This window comes from Phyllobates terribilis, unplaced genomic scaffold (assembly GCF_046119375.1).
Source record: "Phyllobates terribilis strain yellow unplaced genomic scaffold, ASM4611937v1 Scaffold_5__5_contigs__length_657084704, whole genome shotgun sequence".
Lineage (NCBI taxonomy): Eukaryota > Metazoa > Chordata > Amphibia > Anura > Dendrobatidae > Phyllobates > Phyllobates terribilis.
In genome coordinates, this window is record NW_027362765.1 from 389914716 (window position 1) to 389935065 (window position 20350).

General features: G+C 48.7%; 1 protein-coding gene across 1 annotated transcript in view; it reads right to left on the reverse strand.

The window, feature by feature from the left end:
• RRP12 (ribosomal RNA processing 12 homolog) overlaps positions 1-15340 on the reverse strand; it is a 49486-nt gene extending 34146 nt beyond the window's left edge. Inside the window, 9 exon segments of the mRNA XM_073684954.1 lie at positions 1078-1205; positions 1759-1897; positions 1990-2106; positions 2509-2576; positions 2579-2592; positions 2763-2839; positions 8058-8141; positions 8961-9184; positions 15089-15340. Coding sequence (XP_073541055.1) covers positions 1078-1205; positions 1759-1897; positions 1990-2106; positions 2509-2576; positions 2579-2592; positions 2763-2839; positions 8058-8141; positions 8961-9184; positions 15089-15227 — 990 coding nt within the window. The 5' untranslated portion in view covers positions 15228-15340.
• Between the last annotated feature and the right edge of the window lie 5010 nt (positions 15341-20350).

The following is a 20350-nucleotide window of genomic DNA, read 5'->3' on the forward strand; positions in this document are numbered from 1 at the left end:
AGACTGGCTAATAAAAGGAAAAGATTAATATGGGCAAAAGATCACGGACATTGGACAGAGGAAGATTGGGAAAAAGTTTTATGGACAGACGAATCAAAGTTTGAGGTGTTTGGATCACACAAAAGAACATTTGTGAGACGCCGAACAACTGAAAAGATGCTGGAAGAGTGCCTGACGCCATCTGTCAAGCATGGTGGAGGTAATGTGAGGGTCTGGGGTTGCTTTGGCGCTGGTAAAGTGGGAGATTTGTACAAGGTAAATGGGATTTTGAATAAGGAAGGCTATCACTCCATATTGCAGCGCCATGTCATACCATGTGGACAGCGCTTGATTGGAGCCAATTTCATCCTACAACAGGACAATGACCCAAAGCACACCTCCAAATTATGCATGAACTATTTAGGGAAGAAGCAAGCAGCTGGTATTCTATCTGTAATGGAGTGGCCAGCGCCGTCTCCAGATCTCAACCCCATTGAGCTGTTGCGGGAGCAGTTGGACCATATGGTACGCAAAAAGTGCCCATCAAGCCAATCCAACTTGTGCAGGGGCTTCAGGAAGAATGGGGGGAAATGTCTCAAGATTACCTCAGCAACGTTTGAAGGAGAAAATTATTCTAATAAAAATCATTATTTATAACCTTGTCAATGTCTGGACTATATTTTCTAATCTTGCAACTCATTTGATAAATAAAAGTATGAGTTTTCATGGAAAACACAAAATTGTCTGGGTGACCCCAAACTTTTGAACGGTAGTGTAGATATCGATATCGAGATATATTATATATACACCCTTATTATCAGTGCCAGGCACCCACAATAACATATCTTGCAACGAAATCTCCAGAGGAATGGTATCACCCAGTTGTCATTTCACTCATGCATTTCCAGGAGGAATAATAGAGCAATTGCTCCACAGTGGCCATTTCATAGGTAATGCAAGTATACAACAACAACAAAAAAAAAAACTAGAAAGTGGATAAGCTCCTCTTCATAATCTCCCTACCAAGAATAAAAAAATAAAAAAATAAAAAGACTCCTAGTTTCTCGTGGCTGACACCTCCATATTATACATACTCACCACGTGGCTTAAGGTCATGACTTTCAGCAAAGTCTCACAACAGGACTTCACCAAACCGACAGGAAAACATGGCAGCACTTCCTTCAGCAGTGACAGCATGTGCAGGGTGGTGGTGGCTTCTTTGCTGCCTATGCACAGCATGGAAATAAGAGGAAATAAAAATGGGTTAGGATTTATTCAGTAATGAGAGTCAGGAGGGCGGCGTCCCCCCGTCCCCCCCCAGAGTCAGGAGGGCGGCGCCCCCCCCCCCCCCCCCAGAGTCAGGAGGGCGGCGCGCCCATCCCCCCCCAGAGTCAGGAGGGCGGTGTCCCCCCCCTCCCCCCATCCCCAGAGTCAGGAGGGCGGCGTCCCCCCCCTCCCCCCATCCCCAGAGTCAGGAGGGCGGCATCCCCCCCCCCCCCCCGTCCCCAGAGTCAGGAGGGCGGTGTGTCCCCCCGTTCCCAGAGTCAGGAGGGCGGTGTCCCCCCCATCCCCAGAGTCAGGAGGGCGGTGTCCCCCCCATCCCCAGAGTCAGGAGGGCGGTGTCCCCCCCCCCCCCCCGTCCCCAGAGTCAGGAGGGCGGCATCCCCCCCGTCCCCAGAGTCAGGAGGGCGGTGTGTCCCCCCGTTCCCAGAGTCAGGAGGGCGGTGTCCCCCCCATCCCCAGAGTCAGGAGGGCGGCGTCCCCCTCCAGATCTCTTACCTCCAGACTTCTCAATTTCCTGAATACAGAATTTAGCTGTGGACGGTGCAGCTGGATGGTGAGTGGGGGGTGAATCAGAAAACATGAACTCGCTGCCTTTTAAGATGGAGCACACAGCGAGCTGCGCTGCCTTGCGAATCTAATAAATGGAAGTAAAACAAGAACTTAGTACATTTCTGAATCCCCCTCTCCCAATATAGTAGAGCTCCGTGTATGGATCCATTATCTTACCTTCGGTTTTGCATGGACAGTGAAGCTTAATATCCCGTGGTAAACCTGCAGGGTGGATGGGTAACTCCACACGGAGAGGTCCTGTTTGCGCAGCAGTACCGCCAGGCAGGAGATAATCTGCAATAAAGACATTACATTTCTAGGAGGCTTTGCAGCAAATGGAGAAATTATTTTAAAGATACAATAATTAAAAAAAAAAAAAAAAACGTTAGCGTCAGAAATCGATAGCGCACATAATCGTCACGGTGTGCTGAACGGCACTGCGCCACCTGCAACAAGGGAGAGCGCACTGATTTTTAACCCCTACCTGCGGTATGATGAACTATTAAAAGTCCAATCAAAATATAAAATGATTTAACCCATAAGTTAAACACCGTGAAGTAAAACAAAAAAAAAAACAATGCCAGAATTACAAATTATCCATCATTGCATTTTCTTAAAAATTACAAAAAAAAATTAGCTTGTCATGCAAAAAAAAAAACAGGCTACAGAAAAGAGATCACAGTAAGGAGCGCTCACCCATCTAACAGCAGAGACGCTGCCTTTATTTGCTTGTGACGCCAAGATGTCCATAAGGGCCTTCGAAGTACAGGACCTGGCACCCTATAAAAAAACAAAAAAAAAAACAAGACCAATGTAATATTATTACATATATTTTTTATTTTTATTAATAAAATAAAAATGTATCTATGCATATATCCATCTATCTATATAGTAATAATGAGGTGCAATGCATTAGCCGACCCCATAGATTTAAGGATAAACCCACTGACCTCTTCATAACCAGATTGAGCAGGTAGGCGACTGCGGCCAAAGACTCGGAGGACTCCACTGCCTCGAGGGTCGTCATCTAGGAGCAAACAGCGGCTTAAATGTTAATTATTTGCATTACAGAATCCACAACAGAATAAATCATCAGCAAGATGTGGGAAAGAGACTCCTTTTAGCCCCTAAAAATATAATAAGGGCAATAATGAGTTAAGCTGAAAAGTAGTTGGAGGGACAGAGGTCACAGATGTTGGTGGTCTCTGCCTTCACAAGGTACAGTACAGACCAAAAGTTTGGACACATCTTCTCATTTAAAGATTTTTCTGTATTTTCATGACTATGAAAATTGTACATTCACACTGAAGGCATCAAAACTATGAATTAACACATGTGGAATTATATACTTAACAAAAAAGTGTGAAACAACTGAAAATATGTCTTATATTCTAGGTTCTTCAAAGTAGCCACCTTTTGCTTTGATGACTGCTTTGCACACTCTTGGCATTCTCTTGATGAGCTTCAAGAGGTAGTCACCGGAAATAGTCTTCCAACAATCTTGAAGGAGTTCCCAGAGATGCTTAGCACTTGTTGGCCCTTTTGCCTTCACTCTGCGGTCCAGCTCACCCCAAACCATCTCGATTGGGTTCAGGTCTGGTGACTGTGGAGGCCAGGTCATCTGGTGTAGCACCCCATCACTCTCCTTCTTGGTCAAATAGCCCTTACACAGCCTGGAGGTGTGTTTGGGGTCATTGTCCTGTTGAAAAATAAATGATGGTCCAACTAAACGCAAACCGGATGGAATAGCATGCCGCTGCAAGATGCTGTGGTAGCCATGCTGGTTCAGTATGCCTTCAATTTTGAATAAATCCCCAACAGTGTCACCAGCAAAGCACCCCCACACCATCACACCTCCTCCTCCATGCTTCACGGTGGGAACCAGGCATGTAGAGTCCATCCGTTCACCTTTTCTGTGTCGCACAAAGACACGGTGGTTGGAACCAAAGATCTCAAATTTGGACTCATCAGACCAAAGCACAGATTTCCACTGGTCTAATGTCCATTCCTTGTGTTCTTTAGCCCAAACAAGTCTCTTCTGCTTGTTGCCTGTCCTTAGCAGTGGTTTCAAACAAGTCTCTTCTGCTTGTTGCCTGTCCTTAGCAGTGGTTTCCTAGCAGCTATTTTACCATGAAGGCCTGCTGCACAAAGTCTCCTCTTAACAGTTGTTGAAGAGATGTGTTTGCTGCTAGAACTCTGTGTGGCATTGATCTGGTCTCTAATCTGAGCTGCTGTTAACCTGCGATTTCTGAGGCTGGTGACTCGGATAAACTTATCCTCAGAAGCAGAGGTGACTCTTGGTCTTCCTTTCCTGGGGCGGTCTTCATGTGAGTCAGTTTCTTTGTAGCGCTTGATGTTTTTTGCAACTGCACTTGGGGACACTTTCAAAGTTTTCCCAAGTTTTCGCACTGACTGACCTTCATTTCTTAAAGTAATGATGGCCACTCGTTTTTCTCTACTTAGCTGTTTTTTTCTTGCCATAATACAAATTCTAACAGTCTATTCAGTAGGACTATCAGCTGTGTATCCACCTGACTTCTGCACAACACAACTGATGGTCCCAACCCCATTTATAAGGCAAGAAATCCCACTTATTAAACCAGACAGGGCACACCTGTGAAGTGAAAACCATTTCCGGTGACTACCTCTTGAAGCTCATCAAGAGAATGCCAAGAGTGTGCAAAGCAGTCATCAAAGCAAAAGGTGGCTACTTTGAAGAACCTAGAATATAAGACATATTTTCAGTTGTTTCACACTTTTTTGTTAAGTATATAATTCCACATGTGTTAATTCATAGTTTTGATGCCTTCAGTGTGAATGTACAATTTTCATAGTCATTAAAATACAGAAAAATCTTTAAATGAGAAGGTGTGTCCAAACTTTTGGTCTGTACTGTATATACTAAATTTGAGCCAAAAGATTTGGAGACCCCCGGTCCTTCCTTTCTCCAGAGGAAAGATTCAGTCTTGCGCAACCCTGGAATTTAGTCTTGGATGATTATGAAGATGCATTAGACCAGAGGTCCCCAACCGCCGGTCCGCGGACCAGGACCGGGCCCGTTGGGGTTTTTCAGCCGGTCCGCGGGGAGAGGGGGCCCCTCCAGCCTCCAGCAGGGCCGCCATCAGGGCATGACTGCCCTGACTCCAGTATGGGGCCCGGCCGGTAGGAGCCCCCTCGGAGCCCCCCTCTTGTGCGTCTCTCTCCTCATGGGGCCCCCGGCCGCATGCTAAGCGCCGGGTCCGGGACATCTTAGCGCTGCGCTGCTGCGGCAGCACCTTCATGATTCCCCCGACTTCCGGTCATGTGACGGCGCCGTCACATGGCCGGAAGTCAGGAGAACCTGGTGTCAGCGATTTGGACGAGCGCCAGGATTCTGCAGGGATCGCATGGGGGTAAGTATAACAAGTTTTATTTTTTTTTAAATACAATTAACTAGGAGTGGGGGGAATGGGAGATGCACATGGGGGGAGGGGAGAGATGAGAGATGCACATGGGGGGAGGGGAGAGATGAGAGATGCACATGGGGGGAGGGGAGAGATGAGAGATGCACATGGGGGGAGGGGAGAGATGAGAGATGCACATGGGGGGAGGGGAGAGATGAGAGATGCACATGGGGGGAGGGGAGAGATGAGAGATGCACATGGGGGGGAGGGGAGAGATGAGAGATGCACATGGGAGGGAGGGGAGAGATGAGAGATGCACATGGGAGGGAGGGGAGAGATGAGAGATGCACATGGGGGGAGGGGAGAGATGAGAGATGCACGGGGGGGTGAGAGATGCACGGGGGGTGAGAGATGCACGGGGGGTGGATGAGAGATGCACGGGGGGTGGATGAGAGATGCACGGGGGGTGGATGAGAGATGCACGGGGGGTGGATGAGAGATGCACGGGGGGTGGATGAGAGATGCACGGGGGGTGGATGAGAGATGCACGGGGGGTGGATGAGAGATGCACGGGGGGTGGATGAGAGATGCACGGGGGGTGGATGAGAGATGCACGGGGGGTGGATGAGAGATGCACGGGGGGTGGATGAGAGATGCACGGGGGGTGGATGAGAGATGCACGGGGGGTGGATGAGAGATGCACGGGGGGTGGATGAGAGATGCACGGGGGGTGGATGAGAGATGCACGGGGGGTGGATGAGAGATGCACGGGGGGTGGATGAGAGATGCACGGGGGGTGGATGAGAGATGCACGGGGGGTGGATGAGAGATGCACGGGGGGTGGATGAGAGATGCACGGGGGGTGGATGAGAGATGCACGGGGGGTGGATGAGAGATGCACGGGGGGTGGATGAGAGATGCACGGGGGGTGGATGAGAGATGCACGGGGGGTGGATGAGAGATGCACGGGGGGTGGATGAGAGATGCACGGGGGGTGGATGAGAGATGCACGGGGGGTGGATGAGAGATGCACGGGGGGTGGATGAGAGATGCACGGGGGGTGGATGAGAGATGCACGGGGGGTGGATGAGAGATGCACGGGGGGTGGATGAGAGATGCACGGGGGGTGGATGAGAGATGCACGGGGGGTGGATGAGAGATGCACGGGGGGTGGATGAGAGATGCACGGGGGGTGGATGAGAGATGCACGGGGGGTGGATGAGAGATGCACGGGGGGTGGATGAGAGATGCACGGGGGGTGGATGAGAGATGCACGGGGGGTGGATGAGAGATGCACGGGGGGTGGATGAGAGATGCACGGGGGGTGGATGAGAGATGCACGGGGGGTGGATGAGAGATGCACGGGGGGTGGATGAGAGATGCACGGGGGGTGGATGAGAGATGCACGGGGGGGGGATGAGAGATGCACGGGGGGGGGATGAGAGATGCACGGGGGGGGGATGAGAGATGCACGGGGGGGGATGAGAGATGCACGGGGGGGGATGAGAGATGCACGGGGGGGGATGAGAGATGCACGGGGGGGGATGAGAGATGCACGGGGGGTGGATGAGAGATGCACGGGGGGTGGATGAGAGATGCACGGGGGGTGGATGAGAGATGCACGGGGGGTGGATGAGAGATGCACGGGGGGTGGATGAGAGATGCACGGGGGGTGGATGAGAGATGCACGGGGGGTGGATGAGAGATGCACGGGGGGTGGATGAGAGATGCACGGGGGGTGGATGAGAGATGCACGGGGGGTGGATGAGAGATGCACGGGGGGTGGATGAGAGATGCACGGGGGGTGGATGAGAGATGCACGGGGGGTGGATGAGAGATGCACGGGGGGTGGATGAGAGATGCACGGGGGGTGGATGAGAGATGCACGGGGGGTGGATGAGAGATGCACGGGGGGTGGATGAGAGATGCACGGGGGGTGGATGAGAGATGCACGGGGGGTGGATGAGAGATGCACGGGGGGTGGATGAGAGATGCACGGGGGGTGGATGAGAGATGCACGGGGGGTGGATGAGAGATGCACGGGGGGTGGATGAGAGATGCACGGGGGGTGGATGAGAGATGCACGGGGGGTGGATGAGAGATGCACGGGGGGTGGATGAGAGATGCACGGGGGGTGGATGAGAGATGCACGGGGGGTGGATGAGAGATGCACGGGGGGTGGATGAGAGATGCACGGGGGGTGGATGAGAGATGCACGGGGGGTGGATGAGAGATGCACGGGGGGTGGATGAGAGATGCACGGGGGGTGGATGAGAGATGCACGGGGGGTGGATGAGAGATGCACGGGGGGTGGATGAGAGATGCACGGAGGGGGATGAGAGATGCACGGGGGTGAGCTGCACATGGGGGGGTGAGAGATGCACATGGGGGGGGTTATGTTTACATAACTTTGTTGCCTTATGAAGGGCGGGGGTGGCCCCCAAAAATTTCTTGCACAGGGGCCCACTACAGTCTGTGTCCGCCCCTGGGATGAAGTAAATGCAGCTGAACAGCAGCTGTCAGGACAGCTGCCCTGTCCTGCTGCAGGGCGTGATGGGGCCTCAGTGATGCGGCTCCTGGCACAGCACATTATGTGGGGCTCCTGGCGGGGACCTGGTCTACACTATATGATAAGTATGCACTAAACTCCAAATCCCTCCATTACCCCGCCCCCATATGACCAAAGCCCCGCCCACCCCACCCCCTCCTTGCTGGGCCATGGAAAAATGATCTTGCTTCAAGCCGGTCCCTGGTGCAAAAAAGGTTGGGGACCACTGCATTAGACGACAGCAGAGGATCGGTTACAAGTCCTCATTGCAGAGCTGCACCTTTCCACCCTACAGACGAAGGAGAAACGCTCACCAGGGCTGCAAAGTATTCTGTCTCCGTCTCATTTCCTCCCTGGGATCGGATCACTTCAGTCACAGCCGCCAGCACAGCGCAGATCTGAAAAATATAAAAAAAAATAAGAAATTAATAAAAATTCATCCTTAGAAGCTTCAGATGTCTGCACACAAGTTTTATAGATAATTTTCTTCTTAAAACAAAGAAACGTTCTAGATAGTCTTCATGAGACAAGTCCTGGCTGTGATGTTGTACCTCCTTCATACAGCTGGCTGTTCTGCTGACTGACAGCGGATGGCACCTGGCTGCATCTTCCCTGAATCATCATGGGTGTAGTATCTTACATATTGCTCTATACAAGGCATAATAAAGACACCCATGTGTTTAAGGCCTTAAAGGATAAAGACACTTTCAGAAGCTTTTTTTTCACTTTTTAATTCAATGCATGACCTTTTTGGCTTGCAGTAATATTTTGCAATTTGGTTTTATCAAAACTTTTGCACCGTTCGCCTTTTGTACACTCTGTTTTCACAAGGAATTAACTGAGAATCTGTCAGTGAGCTCATTCTGATAGCAGAATCTCTCATCTGTAAACAGTTATCTTCCTTCTTCTGAGCTCCTGCCCATTTATATCTGCATAAAAGCTGCACACTTTCCTGCACTGTGACACTGTAACAAACCGGACACAGCTCAGGCCGACAGAGAAGGGTCTAGACTGCATGCAAGTGTTGCAGACCCTCAGACGTATTAGGCTTTTGGTTGGGCTCAGAGCCTGGTCTTGGGTGCCACCCCAACCTCTAATATATAGGAAAATGAGAAGAGCTGTCCTAGAGGAGACAATCAGCATTTCCAAATCCATCTGTCCCCCAATCTGGCTCAGTAATAAAGTGATCCGCCAGGAATCTAGTGGGACTCGCTCACCTCTTTATGAGCCGCTGAGTTGGACTCCCAGTATCTCTGCACTTTGCCAAAGGTGACATTGGTGCAGTCGGACAAGCCGCTGAGGAAGGTGGCCCCCGACTTTTCAGTCACCGCCATGTCAGCGTCCTCCTCCATCTCTTCTTCAGGCTTTTTCTGTACGGTGAGTGACCCGGACTGGAGATCATTGTGGAGCTTCAGGGCGTCTACAGTCAGGTCACTTTTACCTGGAGCACGGGGAGGAAAGAAGGACAGGGTGAGGCCATATATATTATACTACTATAGAGCAGGACAGGGTGAGGCCAATATTATAATATTATATATATATATATATATATATATATATATATATATATATATATATATATATATATATATATCTGTGAAAAAGTGTTTGCCCCCTTACTGATTTCTTATTCTTTTGCATGTTTGTCACTTAAATGTTTCAGATCACAAAATAAATGTAAATATTAGACAAAAATAACACAAGTAAACACAAAATGCAGTTTTTAAATGAAGGTCTTTATTATTAAGGGAAAAAGAAATCCAAACCTACAGGGCCCTGTGTGAAAAAGTGATTGTCCCCTAAACCTAATAACTAGTTGGGCCGCACTTAGCAGCTACAACTGCAATCAAGCGTTTGCGATAACTGGCAATGAGTCTTCTACAACGCTCTGGAGCAATTTTGGACGCTCATCTTTGCAGAATTGTTGTAATTCAGTTACATTAGAGGGTTTACAAGCATGAACCGCCTTTGTAAGGTCCTGCCACAGCATCTCAATCAGATTAAGGTCAGGACATTGACCAGGCCACTCAATTTTGTTTTTCTTAAGCCATTCAGAGGTGGACTTGCATTTTCACACAGGGCCCTGTAGGTTTGGATTTCTTTTTCCCTTAATAAAAACCTTCATTTAAAAACTGGATTTTGTGATTACTTTTGTTATCTTTATCTAATATTTACATTTGTTTTGTGATCTGAAACATTTAAGTGTGACAAACATGCAAAAGAATAAGAAATCAGGAAAGGGGCAAACACTTTTTCACACCACTTTATTACACTACTACACAGCCAGGGGCATTTATGTAAAAGCTAGCTTATTGCTCTAAAAATATATAGATAAAAAAATTGGTCGGATCTTTCCTTCAGCGCCTCCGCAGACCCATGTGTCTCCATGATCGCAGACTATAAAGACGCTTCTCTACTAGTGTTAAATACATTTGTATCAGCGCAAACAGATCAGCAGCAGAAATGTCTGGTAGTTTGCTACAATGTATCAGTCTGGAGTCCACGCTATCTCAGCTCACAGAGCATTGTCTGTGTGCCTGAAACGCGTCGGCTTTTTTCATGGCTGTTGGAATCTCAATTTATTTTGGCCATTACAATTTTTAAGTAACTTTTTTTTTTAAGGATTCACTTGCTGGATTTTTTTGTTTTCTCGGTTTGGCACTACAAGTATTCCGTGCAGTCCGAATCCTTATCTCCCGGATGACCCGACCTTGCTCTTTTTCTTGCTACTTGAACACCATCCCACCACAAAACGGAACGAGTGCAGGTGTATGCAATGGGCTCTTGAGCTGACCGGCTGCACACACGGCAGGGTCCGCCTGACGACTCAAAGATGGAACGAATAAAAACTGCAGCTCGCTATTAAAAAAAAAGAAAAAAAAAACACAAGCCCTCACACAGCTCCATCGATGGAAAAATAAAAAATTATGAGTCTTGGATAAAGGTTGACACAAACCAACATTTATTTTTTAGTTTAGTATTAGAATATTTAAAAATAAAATTCTAATCACCTTCTTTTCTCCCATTTGAAAAGCCAAACATATGACATTGCAGGGAACGTAAAAGTATGATCCACTGAGATATAAAATCCACATCCCCCTATAAGGTTAATGTCGTAAAAAAAAACAAAAACTACACCCGAGGAAGCCACAGAGTGGCCACGATACACATGGGGATCACTCATGCTCTCCCCACGTTTCCGTGGGTTTCCTCCGGGTTCTCAGGTTTCTTCCCACACTCCAAAGACATGCTGATAGGGAATGTAGATTGTGAGCCCCAATGGGGACAGTGATGATAATGTCTGTAAAGTGCGGTGGAATTAGTGGCGCTATATAAGTGAGCAAAATACATTCTCATTAACCCTTTAACGGTCTATGTACGTACTTGCTTGATCCCAACGTTAGTGATGCCCTCAGTTACATGTTGCACATACCCCAAAATAAATGCTGCCAATCAAAAGGTACAACAAAAAAATCCTGGCACTGAACTCAGCGAAAACACAAAGTGAGATAACGCCAGGATTGTATCATTTTTACCTCACTTTGACTTTCTTATCCATTTTCTAGGATCCAATTAAAAACTACAGCTCATCCCACAAAAACAAGCCCCGATACGGCTGCATTATAGGGGGGAAAAGATGTCCGCTTATTTAAAGAGGCTGTCAACTCTTTTAACATGGAAATATAGAAGTAGACAGCGCCCATTGGAGAGAATAACAGTGCAGAGGATCAACGTCACAGAGACCCCGGATAATACAGGGGTGGTCCTGAGTCAGATGCCCCCCGCACACACCGGAGAGCCTTATAGCGTGCCGATCACCAGGAGTGGATAGCAGTGCATGTATACAGGGGTGGTCCTGAGTCAGAGGCCCCCCGCACATACCGGAGAGCCTTATAGAGTGCCGATCACCAGGAGTGGATAGCAGTGCATGTATACAGGGGTGGTCCTGAGTCAGAGGCCCCGCGCACACACCGGAGAGCCTTATAGAGTGCCGATCACCAGGAGTAGACAGCAATGCATGTAGACAGCAGTGGTCCTGAGTCAGATGCCCCCCGCACACACCGGAGAGCCTTATAGAGTGCCAATCACCAGGAGTGGACAGCAGTGCATGTATACAAGGGTGGTCATGAGTCAGATGACCCCCGCACACACCGGAGAGCCTTATAGAGTGCCGGTCACCAGGAGTAGACAGCAGTGCATGTATACAGGGGTGGTCCTGAGTCAGAGGCCCCCCGCACACACCGGAGAGCCTTATAGAGAAATGATCACCAGGAGTAGACAGCAGGCATGTATACAGGGGTGGTCCTGAGTCAGAAGCCCCCCGCACACACTGGAGAGCCTTACAGAGTGCAGATCACCAGGAGTAGACAGCAGTGCATGTATGTATACAGGGGTGGTCCTGAGTCAGAGGCCCCCCGGACACACTGGAGAGCCTTACAGAGTGCAGATCACCAGGAGTAGACAGCAGGGCATGTATACAGGGGTTGTCCTGAGTCAGAGGCCCCCCGCACACACCGGAGAGCCTTATAGAGTGCCGGTCACCAGGAGTGGACAGCAGGGCATGTATACAGGGATGGTCCTGAGTCAGAGGCCCCCCGCACACACCGGAGAGCCTTATAGAGTGCCGGTCACCAGGAGTGGACAGCAGTGCATGTATACAGGGGTTGTCCTGAGTCAGAGGCCCCCCGCACACACCGGCGGGCCTTATAGAGTGCGGGTCACCAGGAGTGGACAGCAGTGCATGTATACAGGGGTTGTCCTGAGTCAGAGGCCCCCCGCACACACCGGCGGGCCTTATAGAGTGCGGGTCACCAGGAGTGGACAGCAGTGCATGTATACAGGGGTGGTCCTGAGTCAGAGGCCCCCCGCACACACTGGAGAGCCTTATAGAGTGCCGATCACCAGGAGTAGACAGCAGGGCATGTATACAGGGGTGGTCCTGAGTCAGAGGCCCCCCGCACACACCGGAGAGCCTTATAGAGTGCCGGTCACCAGGAGTGGACAGCAGGGCATGTATACAGGGGTGGTCCTGAGTCAGAGGCCCCCCGCACACACCAGCAGGCCTTATAGAGTGCCGGTCAGCAGGAGTAGACAGCAGTGCATGTATACAGGGGTGGTCCTGAGTCAGAGGCCCCCCGCACACACTGGAGAGCCTTACAGAGTGCAGATCACCAGGAGTAGACAGCAGGGCATGTATACAGGGGTGGTCCTGAGTCAGAGGCCCCCCGCACATACTGGAGAGCCTTATAGAGTGCCGGTCACCAGGAGTGGACAGCAGGGCATGTATACAGGGGTGGTCCTGAGTCAGAGGCCCCCCGCACACACTGGAGAGCCTTATAGAGTGCCGGTCACCAGGAGTGGACAGCAGGGCATGTATACAGGGGTGGTCCTGAGTCAGAGGCCCCCCGCACACACCGGAGAGCCTTATAGAGTGCCGGTCACCAGGAGTGGACAGCAGGGCATGTATACAGGGGTGGTCCTGAGTCAGAGGCCCCCCGCACACACCGGAGAGCCTTATAGAGTGCCGGTCACCAGGAGTGGACAGCAGGGCATGTATACAGGGGTGGTCCTGAGTCAGAGGCCCCCCGCACACACCGGAGAGCCTTATAGAGTGCCGGTCACCAGGAGTGGACAGCAGGGCATGTATACACGGGTGGTCCTGAGTCAGAGGCCCCCCGCACACACCGGAGAGCCTTATAGAGTGCCGGTCACCAGGAGTGGACAGCAGGGCATGTATACAGGGGTGGTCCTGAGTCAGAGGCCCCCCGCACACACCGGAGAGCCTTATAGAGTGCCGGTCACCAGGAGTGGACAGCAGGGCATGTATACAGGGGTGGTCCTGAGTCAGAGGCCCCCCCGCACACACCGGAGAGCCTTATAGAGTGCCGGTCACCAGGAGTGGACAGCAGTGCATGTATACAGGGGTTGTCCTGAGTCAGAGGCCCCCCGCACACACCGGCGGGCCTTATAGAGTGCGGGTCACCAGGAGTGGACAGCAGTGCATGTATACAGGGGTGGTCCTGAGTCAGAGGCCCCCCGCACACACCGGAGAGCCTTATAGAGTGCCGGTCACCAGGAGTGGACAGCAGTGCATGTATACAGGGGTGGTCCTGAGTCAGAGGCCCCCCGCACACACCGGAGAGCCTTATAGAGTGCCGGTCACCAGGAGTGGACAGCAGGGCATGTATACAGGGGTTGTCCTGAGTCAGAGGCCCCCCGCACACACCGGAGAGCCTTATAGAGTGCCGGTCACCAGGAGTGGACAGCATGGCATGTATACAGGGATGGTCCTGAGTCAGAGGCCCCCCCGCACACACCGGAGAGCCTTATAGAGTGCGGGTCACCAGGAGTGGACAGCAGTGCATGTATACAGGGGTTGTCCTGAGTCAGAGGCCCCCCGCACACACCGGCGGGCCTTATAGAGTGCGGGTCACCAGGAGTGGACAGCAGTGCATGTATACAGGGGTGGTCCTGAGTCAGAGGCCCCCCGCACACACTGGAGAGCCTTATAGAGTGCCGGTCACCAGGAGTGGACAGCAGGGCATGTATACAGGGGTTGTCCTGAGTCAGAGGCCCCCCGCACACACCGGCGGGCCTTATAGAGTGCCGGTCACCAGGAGTGGACAGCAGTGCATGTATACAGGGGTTGTCCTGAGTCAGAGGCCCCCCGCACACACTGGAGAGCCTTATAGAGTGCCGGTCACCAGGAGTGGACAGCAGGGCATGTATACAGGGGTGGTCCTGAGTCAGAGGCCCCCCGCACACACTGGAGAGCCTTATAGAGTGCCGGTCACCAGGAGTGGACAGCAGTGCATGTATACAGGGGTGGTCCTGAGTCAGAGGCCCCCCGCACACACTGGAGAGCCTTACAGAGTGCAGATCACCAGGAGTGGACAGCAGGGCATGTATACAGGGGTTGTCCTGAGTCAGAGGCCCCCCGCACACACTGGAGAGCCTTATAGAGTGCCGGTCACCAGGAGTGGACAGCAGGGCATGTATACAGGGGTGGTCCTGAGTCAGAGGCCCCCCGCACACACTGGAGAGCCTTATAGAGTGCCGGTCACCAGGAGTGGACAGCAGTGCATGTATACAGGGGTGGTCCTGAGTCAGAGGCCCCCCGCACACACCGGAGAGCCTTATAGAGTGCCGGTCACCAGGAGTGGACAGCAGGGCATGTTTCCAGTCGCTGACAGCGAGCAGAGAACTTGGGATCAATGGAAAGATTGAAACCAGTAAAGAGAAACACAACTTCCTGTAAAGTTTTGGTAAATCCATTTAAGGAACCCTTTAAGTCAGGTGATGAGCGCCAGAGCTCGCCGACCCCCCCAGCACTGCAGCCGCTCACCTGAGGGCCGGCTGAAGAACCTGCTCCTCGCCGCCTCCCGGTGCCGCTTGGCCTGAGGGTTGGAGTCGCTGCTGTGTCCCTTCTTCCAGCGCTTCACCTTCCCGGCGGTCCCGGAGCGGAGCTTCCCCGACTTCCCCATGATCCGTGATGTCTTCGCTTCCACGCTGAATCCACGTGCGGCCTCCAACACACGCCGGCCACTTCCGCCCACAGCTGCGAGCACAGCGCTCTATGGTGCGGCCGCTTCCGGTTGAGCAGATTACCGCGCACTGCCCTCTGGTGGCGAGTGCGATACTGCAGGCAGGAGACATCCCGAGAGATTCTGCAAGAACCAGGAGTGGGATGGATCAATTATTTTTTTCAATTTTAATTTTCTTTACTTTTTTTCTTTGCACTTTTTCCAATAGTCTTTTTATTTTTCCATCCATATAGCCATACAAGGACTTAAGTTTTGTGTTTTTTTTTTGGCAGGAGTTTACCATATCATGTAATAAAAATGGGAAAAAAAATCCAAGTGGATTGAAATGGTGAAAAAACTCCTTGGCTTTTTGTTGGTGGTTTGTTTTTACAGATCCGCTTTAAAGAAACTAACTCATATTGACTGTGCACCGAGGCTTTGTTCACATTGAGAGTTTTTTTTATTGACATTTTGGAGCAGACTCTGAGCTGAAACTTTTCAGATCTCAAAACTCTTCCAAAACTTTGAGTTTCTGCTTAGTTTCTACTCCAAAAAAACTTTAAAAAAAAATCCATATGCACATGGCCAGTTTCTACTCCAAATACTTGGTAAGGCCTTGTTCACACATTGCGTTTTTTAAATGCAAATTTTAAGCTGCGTTTTACAGTAACAGCAAAGGCTTTGAGATCCCAGAAATCTCCTGCACACACGTAGATTTTTCTTCCTGACTGTTTTGTAGACTGCAGCATGTCACTTCTTTCAGCATTTTTCACCCATAGAAAGCAATGAGTGAGTGCAAAAATGCAGCAAAAAAACGCAGGTATCAGGTGTCGCTGCTTTATTGGTGCAAAAACCTGAGTAAGCTGAATCATGTTTTTTTTATGCACTAAACTTTATCAGCAAGCACAAGAGACAAATATAGCCTGACAAAAATGCAGCAAAAACTCATCAAAACCTTCTTTTTTGGAAGCAACTTCTTTGCTGCCAAAAGAGCTGTTTTTTCCTGCAGAAAAAAAAAAAACACAACTTGTGAACATAGCCTAAAAAGACTCCTTGTGCCTGATGTTTTTGTGCCCTTATTAAAAAAATGCATTTTACCCAAACATTTATACTGGTATTTTTCACACATTTTATACCTGCATTTTTTTTTCCAGACCTTTTTTTTTTTTTTTTTTTTACTTATCTAGATATCTATGGAAAAATTGCATAAAAAGATCCCTCAGTGTCACCTGAAAAAATGCTGCATGTGTATAGCTTTCTATTTTAAGTTCCAGTATAAAAAAAAAAAAGAACAAACAAGCTGTGTGCAAATACATATTTTGGCCTAAAAAGTGCAGTGAAAACAGCAGCGGATTTGGTGTTTTTTTTTTGTTGCTGTAGAATTTTAATATTACCAGTCATGTGATTCCTAGATCCTGGAATTCCATGATTCTTCTTACAACGACAGGATTTGTAATGTCAAAATTGCTACAAAAAATTGCACCAAGAAAGGAAAGATAGGGCGCGTTCAGACGTCAGAGCAAATCCGTCAGAGATTGGATCGCGATGCACGGACTGGCCGCGGGTTTCCCGATCCGAGCGTGACAGCTTCATGTGTTTCTATGAGGCTGACACACTCAGGTCAGGAGACGCATGACCAGTTTTGCATTGTGTTCCAATCTCGGACTGATTGGCATGGACGTCTGAACGCACCCTGACAGTAAAGGGTTATTCTCGTGTTATTTTATGGGTAAAATTGCAAAGTGTTTGTAAAAATAAGCAACTTTGTGATTTCCTTGTCATTAGAAATCATTGACGTTCTCAAGAATGGAAGGATTTTAAGTTGTAATGTGTACTGGTTATTGTCTAGGTTACCGGCCACCTCTGCAGCCTATCAGCGGTGGCCAAACAATCTTTTCTATTGAGCTTGTAAGCACTACCCTGATGCTGGCAGAGATCGCCGGAGCATGCTGTTAGCTACCATTTCTGCCAGCTTTGGCGCCCCTGCGCTTCTTCGATGGCAGCATCAGGGATCACACAACTTGGGCCGGTTGCTAAACAATGTCAGTGGTCTGAACTGTCAATCAAGCAGGAGGCTGGGAGCAGTGAGCTGCTCAACAAGATGCTGGGACGACCCCTTCAATTCATGAATTTTGCAACAATGGAGGTCTGGGGAAAACGAAATAAATAAAAGATAAATAAATAATAAATAATGGCACAATCAGCCACTTGCAAACAATTACACTTAAAGAATGCTGCAACATGGGGTGAAAAAAACACAAGAAAAAAAAGCAAAAAGGTCAGTTTTTCATGCTTTTTTTTTAGAACAATGTGCGCAGAAATGGTAAAACCTCTTCTTACAGTTTTGCTATTTTAAAGCGCTGTTCTCACTTGTCATCTTCAGCAGCGCACTGTTCCTCTGCCTCTCGGCTTCTTGCATGCAATGGTTACTGCGCTCCTGATGATTGACAGTTCAGACCAGTCGCATGGTTACGCCGCTGACCTGAACCATGCGATCTCCTAAGCTGCAGCAGCATCGGAGAAGCAGAGTTACACTAAAGTTGGATCATGCTCTCTAGTGATGAGCCTGGCTTTAGATCAGTGCTCTATTGCAAAAAGCCTGCAAGCACTGAGCATGCTCGGCCACTGCTGCTAAACTACTAAGGTGGCCGGTAACCTACACAACAGAAATTCCTTCATTCCTGAGAACAGAGAGGATTTTTGCAAAACTAATGTGGCAAAGATACTCGTTTTTACAAACACTTTACAATTGTAACCATTATTGATGTCGACAAGATCCCTTTATGTGTAAAGTTACTTTGAAATAAAACTTAAAAGGATTCCACATTCATTATGAGATCTGACACGAGGCGCGAATGTGGGGCTAATGTAACAGTTTGTTTTGTCAATAACATTTTATTTATTTTCTTTTATTTATTCAATGCGTCATAATATTTATTAGGACTTTTCAACTTTTTCATTTAATATTTTCTAGTTTAAAAAGTGTCCACGCTGGCGCCTCCGGCAAACATCACTGGCAACAGAGGGATTTATAGTTGTGTACAGTCTATTCATGAAAGTCTCCAGAAAGCAAACACGGAGGAATTACAGAACCTTACCTCTCTCGCTTTGTGCTTTTTTTCCGTTCGCATCCATTTTTGAAGTGGGAAACAATAGCGCTTTTGCTTCTGACTTTGGAGATGTATGCAAAAAAAAAATGCTCAAAGTCTAAAGTTGCATGTTTTGGACTCTGTTTAATAACTGGCACCTGTGGCTCTATCAGGTGAACGTCCGAATCCTATCTTTTAGTGGGAAACCCTGACAAAATTGCAAACATTTGGATGAAACAGGGTGTGAACGTACCCTCAAAAAGAGTCACCCCAAAGCTTAAATTGAATTATAGGGACTGGCGGACACAGACAGGAGAGGCCCCTGTGCAAGAACAATATATGGGCCCTTTGCCATCCAGTAGCTCAGAATAATGCACAATTCCACCTGCTTTGGAGGTACTAACCTCCTGGACCTCTGTGCGGCTGCACCAACAGTTTGTCCGTTCCTGCATATAGTGCACTTAGCACCTATAAAAATCATATTTGTTGTGTAGATTTTTAGTTATTTACTTTTATACAAAAACAGTTTTATTAGATATATACACGAGAGGGCTCCGGTGTACCCTTGGTGTGGCAAAGGGCTCAGTGTACCATCCTCCTCCCCTTCCCTTCTGGTGATTGACAGCGCTCGCTTTGGAGCGCTGCATGATCTAAATCCTTAGCCCTGGATGCACTGACACTGTAGGGACCAAGAACAGACACAGTGTCAGTGTGTGTAGGAGAGTAATTATCCCTCTCCTGTGTGTAGCGGGCACTCTCTGCACAAAGAATCTTCAAAGCAATGGGCTTTCAATCAATTAACTGCAGCAATGGAGTCCTGGGTTCATATCCGACAAAGGGCAACATCTGCAAGGAGTTTGTATGTTCTCCCCGTGTTTGTGTGGGTTTTCTCCGGGTTCTCCGGTTTCCTTCCACATTCCAAAGACATAGTGATAGGGAATGTAGATTGTGAACCCCAATGGGGACAGTGATGACAATATCTGTAAAGACGCTGAACTAATGGCGCTATAAAAGCAAAGCATAATAAATAAATAGCACTATACATACAATATCTGAATTATCATACTACTGTGTAGGATTATTATTTTTTACTTAAATGCATGTATTTGTGGCTATATATCATTCTTTCTACTGCTACATCTTATGTGGGTTGTGTATGGAAGGAGCGGGCTCAGGAGATGAGCCTGCACAGCACCCATTAGTTACACAGCCGGCATCTGCCTCTAACAGCAGTGATTGGAGCTAAGCTAAGCCCTGATCGCTGCTGTTAACCCCTTTAATGCCGCAGTCAATCTCTGACACTGGCATTGAAGGTACGCATGCGGGGGGGTGGGGGGGGCACCGTTCCATGCACCCATTGCCCCTCTACATGATTGCTGGGTGCTGATGTGTTGCCACTTCCGTGATAGTCTGGGCTTCATAAGTAAAAATATTTTTTACCCCTTCATGACATGGCAATTTTTTCCCTTTTTTTCAATTTCCGTTTTTCCTCCCCTTCTGCTAAGAGCCATAACTTTTTTATTTTTCTGTCAATATGGCCGCATGAAAGCTTGTGCGGGACGAGTTGTACTTTTGAACGACATCATTCATTCTGCCACATAGTGTACTGGAAAAAGAGAAAAGAATTCCAAGTGCGTTGAAATTGCAAACAAAAAAAAAATTGTTTTTGAAACCATCTTCCAAGACCCGAAATGTTTTCATTTTTTGGAATACGGGGGCTTATTTTTTGCTTACTGATCTGACAATTTTAATCATATCATTTTGAGTTAGATATGATGCAATTGCATTTTATTGCAAATAAAAATGTACGTTATTAGTCGTGAAAGGGTTAAAGATAAAACAAATCGAATCCCCCCCCCCCCCCTGTTTTCTCTTTTTATTAATAAAGAAAAAATTAAACATATTTGGTATCGCTACGTCCATAAAAGCCATAAAGCAAAAAAAAATCAAAGTGCCAGAATTTGGGGGTTTTGGTCGCCTTACCTCGACCCAAAA